Source organism: Lepisma saccharinum, chromosome 3, assembly GCF_977018435.1.
Source record: "Lepisma saccharinum chromosome 3, izLepSacc3.1, whole genome shotgun sequence".
NCBI lineage: Eukaryota > Metazoa > Arthropoda > Insecta > Zygentoma > Lepismatidae > Lepisma > Lepisma saccharinum.
This window is the reverse complement of record NC_139231.1, coordinates 123544658-123553622: the sequence shown is the minus strand read 5'-3', so window position 1 is coordinate 123553622 and position 8965 is coordinate 123544658. Positions and strand designations below refer to the sequence as shown.

General features: G+C 41.0%; 1 protein-coding gene and 1 long non-coding RNA gene across 2 annotated transcripts in view; both read right to left on the bottom strand.

Annotated features, from left to right (window-relative positions):
• The window catches only part of LOC145985991 (uncharacterized), a 51701-nt gene extending 46923 nt beyond the window's left edge, over positions 1 to 4778 (bottom strand). Inside the window, exon 1 of the long non-coding RNA XR_014441474.1 lies at positions 4683 to 4778. This is a non-coding gene — a long non-coding RNA (uncharacterized LOC145985991). The remainder of the gene's footprint in view (positions 1 to 4682) is intronic.
• A 781-nt stretch (positions 4779 to 5559) lies between these two features.
• Positions 5560 to 8965, bottom strand: part of LOC145985667 (uncharacterized) — a 105384-nt gene continuing 101978 nt past the window's right edge. The window contains exon 15 of the mRNA XM_083119736.1: positions 5560 to 5879. Coding sequence (XP_082975862.1) covers positions 5746 to 5879 — 134 coding nt within the window. The 3' untranslated portion in view covers positions 5560 to 5745. The remainder of the gene's footprint in view (positions 5880 to 8965) is intronic.

Genomic DNA, 8965 nt, shown 5'->3' with positions numbered 1-8965 from the left:
AAAAAAGCCGGTGACCCACCGTATACCCTAGAATATTACACAGATATAAAATTTAATCGACAGATTTCAGGGCCCAAATCTGATTGTTTAATTCCGAATTCATCATGGTATACAGGCATTTTTTACACGGTTCGATTTCTAATTATGTCAGTTAACACATAGTTCAAAGTCTTAGCGATTACTTACTGCGTTTTCTGGAGGACGATTTTTCCCTTCCGTATAGTGCTTCTTACATGAGTCGTTGCAATCAGCCTTTCGATTACAGACTGCTGCTGCCATCTACGTGCGAGGGTGCGAAGGGGTAATTTGTCGCTAAATGATGTTAGGTATAAGGCTAATCAGGTTTAGGGTTCTTAGCATTAATAAAATATCACTAAATCCTTTGAGGTGAGTCAGGTTTAGTGTTCTTAGCATTACACTAACGTCTCTAAATGCGCTGTGCGAATTTGCTTAGGGGGAAGGGGGGCGGATGCCCACTCAGCAGCGTATTTGTTATTTTATTTCGGAGGATAGTTTTTTTGGGGGGTATAAACATTTGTGTATAGTGCCTGGCGGGTCTAAGTACCTTAGATCTTATGACAACATTTAAACGTAATTTGGAAACACTTAGGACATACATTTACATTCTGGGAAAACCCAAACTCATACACAAAAATAGCTATCGAGCCAGAAACACCGAAAACTTGAGCAAATTTATATTGCCAACCTACCTACAAGTTTCTTGTGAACACTTTAAAACATGAATAATATCAACACTATGCCATGACGTTAAGTGGAAAACAGCCTGCTGTTGTCTCGGCTCGGCGAGTTGTTCAGTTGCAGAATGGTGTTCTTTTCTAATTCACAAGGTTGCATACTTTTCAACAACTCATGATTGGACCATTAATGGACACGAATGATTTTTTTAATTGTGTTTCCCACATTGTTAATAATGGCATGCTACATGCTTTCATATCAACTCAACTTTCTTTGAGTGGGATAAAAACATCCCTGGCATGGATAAAAATAATTATCTTTATTAAAATTTCGGTAACCACCAAACGTCTCTAATTCCCTTATTTTCGTATTTTTCACATTGATACTTACATATTCTGCATTCGTAAGGATTCTTCTATTTCGCGTTTCGTTTTTTGCACGCAAATAATCTCAATTTTCGAAATATCGAGTATTTTTATTTTGTTCGCTTTCGCTTGCGTTGCACGCGATATGGCGGAGAAATCTTGACTAGCGTAGTCCATGATCGGTGGTTATGCAGTGTTGCAATCTCCTTCATAGAAAAATACCTACTTTCGTGTTACTGATTTTGTATTTTATTCCAGGTTCGAAAACCCCACGAACCATTCATAAATAGCCCCACAAACCATTCACGGATAGCCCCACGAACCATTCACGGATAGCCCCACGAACCATTGACAGATAGCCCCACGAACCATTGACGGATAGCCCCACAAACCATTCACGGATAGCCCCACGAACCATTCATAAATAGCCCCACGAACCATTCACGGATAGCCCCACAAACCATTCATAAATAGCCCCACGAACCATTGACGGATAGCCCCACGAACCATTCATAAATAGCCCCACGAACCATTCATAAATAGCCCCACGAACCATTCATAAATAGCCCCACGAACCATTCATAAATAGCCTTAGAGATACTGGGCGAAAGGGGGGGGGTTATAACCCCCGTCAACCTCACATTGAGCACGCCACTGATCCTGTGCACGTCATGTTGTCGCAAGTTCGTAATCAGAAATGATGAACAGTAACTCACGTTTATTTACGTTCTAGAACTGTTACACAGTTACAAAACCGCGCATTTGGAAACACTGACCGGTTGTTACGTCATGAAACGCCCGCAAATATTTGGTTCACGTAGTAGACGGACATCAAGGGAACAGCTTTCGTGCATCGGAGTGACATTAATGTCGAAAATTACATGATTTATCGGCAAAAAAAATTCAAGGAGGTGAAAGCAAACTTCCAAGACCTTCCTAAAGTATAAATAAACCCATTTCGGTAAGTACTTTCTCCTGTAAAATTGAAGAAATACGTTTTGGGGATACGAAAATTTTACCCGAGGCCTAAATAATTGATTCATTGATTTGGTGTTTTAAGTCCACTTTATGCACAGTAAGGATAATCGGGACTGGACCTACAGTTTAAAGTGGAATCCGAACCACAATGTTCTTCCACCAGGTATCAAACCCGGGACCCCTTAGTTACAAGGCGACGACGCTACCAAGCCTAAATTATTGACTATGCGAAAATGAAAGAAATTGGGGAACCGTCCGGTATTGTAAAATCATGCCACAACCATTTCCAATACGAACGAGAATATATAATTTTAAAAAGTACTAACCTTAAAACAATGCACTTTCTGCTACGTGGTTGCCCGGCCGAAGAACGCCACGATACTGAAAATGTCGATACACTCCCCAATATTCATTTTCAATGAATAGCACTAAAGGCGCTGTAATAGCACCTACCACACTAAAAACGCCTTGCAAACAGAATCCCAGTACCATGTGACATGAACAGAAACATGGCCTGCAGTAAATCTCGCGTGGCCTGACGTAACACCAGGATTGCCAACCATCATCAATCTCAGAAATTTCCAACACGGCTCCAAGTTACAAATCACAAATAACGTAACAGCATTTTCCTACATATCACATGCAGATGGCAACGATGAAAACGACGTCATAAATAGTCCCATCAAAAAACTCTCATTACTCCACTATAATACATCTCCTAAAGCTAAAAACAACACAAATCGTTCGTATAGAACATAATCTTCATAAATGACACAAAACTCATCACCTTATCGCGGGGGGGAGGGGGGGGGTTACGGAGCGTCGACAGTACCAAAATCGCACACTGCCTAAATGCTTTAAACACCTGATCACGTAATATCTGGTCTCGGGCATAAACCCCCTTCGAGCCTCGCATGAAAATCTGCAAAAATTCGTGTACGAATCAACAGAAAACTAAGAACGCATGCGCACTCAATAACATAATTATACTTTGATGCATTTGTGTGTGTTTTTCGATGCGCAGAAAGTGCGTCATTGGCAGGTGCAGCTCAAGATAAAATTTTCATCCGGGCGAGATTTCACCCTGCCCCCCTCCCTCAAATTTCTATCCTGGTCCCCTTACTTTCCACCTTTCTCCAATAATAACATGACCATCTTATATATTTACGGTTTAAATTACGAAAAATAATAGCCTTATTTCAAAAATACTTTAAGTGTTACTGTTATAAAACACATTTATTGTAGGGTTTACTTAATACCTACATAACGACATCAAAATAACAGTAAATTGCTACATGGTATTATGTTATACAAAATCTAACGTCAATTAATTCTTGCCTACACAAATCCAGCTCTTTTAAAAACAAATAGCCAAGCTAAAGTTATCAAAAATAAGGTTTTGACGCTACTGAAGGGGGACGTCCTGGTATGGTGCCGCCCTGGTCGCCCGGCCATTAAGCCGCCTCTGATCATTGGTAATTTATGCACATAAATGTGCGAACGGAGTCAACATATTTGTGTCAGTTGACACATTTTGAGCTCTGCGTGCATGTAAAATTTGGCACAGTTGGCTTCAAGTCCACTTCGTATGCACGTAATGGATTTATATTTTGCAATGAGATCAAATTCACTGACTGTGATTCCATTCAAATCGTGTGTAAGGTCACACTCAGTGTGCGAATTAACATGGCGGGGGTCTAATGGAACCTAACCTAACAGGCCTAACCTAACCTCGTAGGCATACCTCGTCCCCGTGATGGTTCGTGGGGGCTAACGTGAATTTTTGGGGCTAACGTCAATGGTTTTTGGGGCTAACGTCAGAGTGCTCATGTGACCTAACATAAAAGGCCTAACCTAGCCTCGTAGGCATACCTCGTCCCCGTGATGGTTCGTGGGGCTATCGTGAATTTTTGGAGCTAAGGTCAATGGTTTTTTGGGGCTACCCGTGGATGGTTGACGTTAGCCCCCAAAACCATCCACGGGTAGCCCCACAAACGATTGACGTTAGCCCCAAAAACCATCCACGGGTAGCCCCAAAAGCCATTGACGTAAGCTCCAAAAATTCACGATAGCCCCACGAACCATCACGGGGACGAGGTATGCCTACGAGGTTAGGTTAGGTCCCATTAGCACTGTGACGTTAGCCCCAAAAACCATCCACGGGTAGCCCCAAAAACCATTGACGTTAGCCACAAAAATTCACGATAGCTCCACGAGCCATCATGGGGACGAGGTATGCCTACGAGGTTAGGTTAGACCTGTTAAGTTAGGTTCCATTAGCACTCACATACAAACATGAATTAACGGTGAAATAACTTGACCGATGAGAGAGAACACTTGTACGACCTATCACACGTCTACAGAACCTCAGTTACGTAAGTACTTTCTCCTGTAAATTTGAAGAAATCAGTTTCCCGGCTTTGAAAATTTTTCCGTGGAGAGTCCTTTGGGTGCTATATTCACTTGCGCTAAGCCTTTCGGGCTGTTCTGCTTCACGTAACATGCTAAGGCAACAGACGTACTTTACTTCACAATAACACATTTCCGAGAGCTATAAAGAACTGAAAACTTTCAAGAACAACAAAATCTTCATAATCCATGAAAGATATTTCACTTTCTCTAGGGGGTACAGAAAGTACTTACATATCAGTGTACTGTCGATGCAGCAGTCTCTTTCCCATTACACTCCATTCGCCTACGACGTATTCTTGTAGCTTTGAAATCCTTTTTACCTGCAATCTCCCTTCTGGAATTTGTGTAACCACAACACATTGACAATGTGTCACACGCGAGTAGAAGATTTCACATTACGAAAACACACTATGGTGTAATTGCTAGACGGTTTGCATAAGTCAATCTGACTAGAACACACGTCGACAAAGGCATAGCGTATCGTACCATTGTATTGCGTCACACTAACTAATTACGAACAACTCCGCCAGGTGGCACTGGCATAGAATGAAACTGAAGTGTTTTGAAGCGAATATTAACAAGAAATATCTTACGAGATAAAAAAAATACTAAAACTGTAATAAACAAATATGATTCAAACTTAAGCAAGAAGTAATGATAACATTAAACATAATTATAATGACTACCTAACTTATTAACTCTCGAGCCTTCTTAAACCCGATTAATATTTACTACTGAAATCTAATTAATGAATGTTAGCTGGTGCTGGTAGGTACTCGAACACATACAAGGACAACACACAGCCCTACGGGAGATTCAGACCGAAGCGACACAGACACATGACGCTTGAGAACGAGCCAGTCAGCAGCAACGTTTCACACCGTAGCGGCATGACAGGCCGCAAAAGCCAGCTTTCGATTGGTGAAATCCTCAAGCGACACGTGTCGCCTGTCGCTTAGGTGTGAATTCTCCATAAAGAGGATTATGCTGGTCAGGCCTTGCTTTGGGATATAATTATCGCTTTTGGGTGGGGAAGCACGTGCCGCTGCCCCCGCCAATGACTTTCATGATTGTTTAAGTCAAATAAACTTTTTCTGTAAACAACAAACATATATATTTAACGTTTTCTTCGGAGACAAACATTGGGATATCACACACAAACAACTTTTTTTTTTGTACACTACACTACGACGTTGATTTTTTAAAAAAATGGCAAAATTACTCGTAACGTGGTCTCTCAATGCATTGTAAATATACACAATTACACGAACACCTTTTCTTCACTGTTCAGCACTTAATGTTCCAGCGTCTTCTTTCGGCGCCTCGTTATGAACAATTCTATGGTCCACAAGACCACGCACGAAAGAGTCAATGCAGATATCGTGTGCATTACAAGGGTGTAATCCTCCCTCCCTTCTCGCAACATACCTGAAACGAGCAAAGGGGAGAATGTTAATACTGTTGAAAGCAGTGTTCGCTAGCAACAGAAAGGGGATAGGACAGAAAGAGACGGGAGACAGAATTCTAAACACTCTTTCACAAGACCTGAAGAGGACAAGTTGTTACGAAACACAACTGAATGGAAGTCATTAACACAGCTCAAAAAGTGTCAATTCTAACCCTGAAGCGAGATTGCAACTGTCGCACAACTTCACAGAAAGAATTGTGCGATGTACAGCAGTTTTTGCTGGCATGACTCATCGCACCAAACTCAAAACACCTTCTTGGTCAAGCTCCATATTTCGTCTTCTGACGTCAACGCGGAATGGTTTCGTTGTTAGGTTAGGCTTGTTAGGTGTAAATCATTTGAATTTGAATTTAAAATTTTGGGTGCGTCAGCACTTAGGCTATTTTGCACCCGTCACTTTAAACGGTGTCCAGCCCCTTACCATAACGAAAATAACATAACTGTAACGTCATGTTGTAACTAAAATATTAAAATATTCTGACTTTGATTAAAAGCTGAGGCTGCAAAGAGGATCTCAGCACACATAAGGACAAAAAAACAACAAAAAAAACAAAAAAAAAACAGGACAACACACACAAAATTATACTGGCCATAGTGCCAGTCGCCAGAGCGTCGTTCGTGTGCAAAATGCAGTCCAGGGTGTACTATGTGGTTGACTTTTGGGCGCCTACGTGGAAGGTCGCCCCTTACACCCCAGGTGTAAATCTCTCAGCATAAATACACTATATTTAGCCTTCCAACCAATGCATTCAGCCTGGCGTCAGAAGACGAATTACAGCGTTTGAGTTTGGTGCGACAAGTTTAACCCAAAGTTTTGCATTCACCTAGAAGTGAGGGGTGTCCACAGGTGGGGATTATGACGCAGGCTGCGCCATCGAGATTTTTTTGGGGGGGGGGGATTTTTTCCCTTCAAATAATGTAAAATTCAACATTTATATATTTATCCAAAATAAATGTCAAAATTTGCATCTTAAATGCACCATATTTAATCCATTAGATGAAGAAAAGAAAGTGTTTAAGGGCATTATCGAATGGGGGGGGGGAATATACAACTCTTACATATTAGGCCTTAATTGACACGTGGGTTCTAGGGGGGATTCTGAACTAAACGGGAGGAGCAGTATCCAACTCTAGGTCTTAGATTATGGCGGGTATTTTAGTTAGAGGGGGATTGAGCATTAAATTGAAGGGGGTATCCAATTCTTGTGTATTATTGTCTTAGATTGTTGCAGAAATTCTGGTGTGTAGACAGAATTATTTTTTTGGAGGAGGCAATGTCCACTCTTCAATATCAACAGTAAGTCTAAAATTGGCATGGAAATTTTTGTGGTATGATTGAGTACTAAATTCAAAGGGGGAAATATGAAGCTCTTGATAAAGTGTTAAATCTTAGATTGTTAAAGGATTTCTATAGTGGAGAGAGAGAGTTTGAACATTATATTTTGGAGACTGTATTTAGCGATATGGTATCCACACGTTTTCCACCCCGAACGTTGCCAAAGGAGAAGCTGAAAAAGACTACATATCTCGGGATCCTACAAAAGTATTGACACCCCATTAAATTAATATTCTTGAAAGCCTGCAAAGAAATGGATGTAAAAATTTTCTTGCACGCTTCGTTCGCAATAATGTGTTGCGAGAATGCGCGTTTGGCGCTTTACTAAGGTAAATGTGAAGTTTAATACTATAGCTGCATTACAAGACATAAGCGATATTCTCTATATTCATTAATAACATCACTTCGTAAAATATAATGCTAAGTGTTGGTATACTGCTTAATTTAAAGCAGGTGCATCATTTGTAATAAAAAAGTAAGAAAAAAATTACTTTCGGTAGACACGCTGTCGTAATTAAATACTTTGTAGGCATTATGATATGGTTTGAGGGCACGAATAATATAATTTGGGGGGGACGTATGATATGATTTTGGGGGAGATGCGCCATTGGCCTTGAGGGGGGGATGGGCACCCCTGCCAGGAGTCCAACGTGTTTGTTCTGGTCCTGGGGAGGCATTTCAACACTCATGCAATACACACAGAGTCTGGCTCTTTGCATAGATATGCGTAAGGGGTGAGGGAGACAAGGCTCTTCGTGGACCATCAACATTGTCTTGAAGTTGGCCTTACTGTACAGGATCAATGAATTTAGTAATACGGTGTGTTGTGTACAGAGAGTGTATTGATGCACGTATTTTTCACTCTTTGGACACATGGTAAGAAGCTTTTTCGTCATTAATAAGAATGAAAATTGTTACAGGAGGTGTAGAAATTATGGTTTTATCAGAAAAGTTGAATTTGATCTTCTTGAAAATCCGATGTGAAAGAAACGGACGGTGAGGCGAGTGTGCCTATGGCATACCTAGCACAGTTTCATATATTCTGTGGTAGAAACGAGCATGTACCTTCTTATGCTCGGAAAATGTACACGCATGTGTTGCATTTTCATTGGATTATCTAATTTTTTTTTTTGCCACTGTACGCTGATCGCGACGATGAGGACGAACGATGATTAGATGAAATTGATGAAGAGAGGGCACAAAAAGGCCCATATTCCCAGGCCAGGACTCAAACCTGGAACCGACGATGGTGAGGGGGTAATTCCAGAATTTACCATCTACTTCTAGAAGAGTGTGTGGATAAACCACTGCCTGTGCAGATGATTATGTTAATCTGGTGTAATGGCTAAGACAGTATTGCCCTGGATGCAATTTGCAATTTGAGGAAAAGCAGTAGAATATACGTATATTTTCTTAGATCTTTATTTGTGACACCTGATCCCCTAGGATAACATAAGCGACAGAACCAGCTTAGCCAGGGACGTCGTTAGGGGGGGGCCTGGGGGGGCTTTGGCCCCGGCAGTTGTAACTCTGGCCCCCGCAAACAAAATTTTGATCGATTAAAAATTATCCTAAATTAATACTACATATTATTTTCTGGTAAATTTGTAGCAGAGTTGGAAACACTGTTCCGAAGAAAATCTTCGGAAGCAAATGTAGGACAGCAAAATTCCACCCTTTCCTTGCGTACCAGATTATAACCAAGGTCAA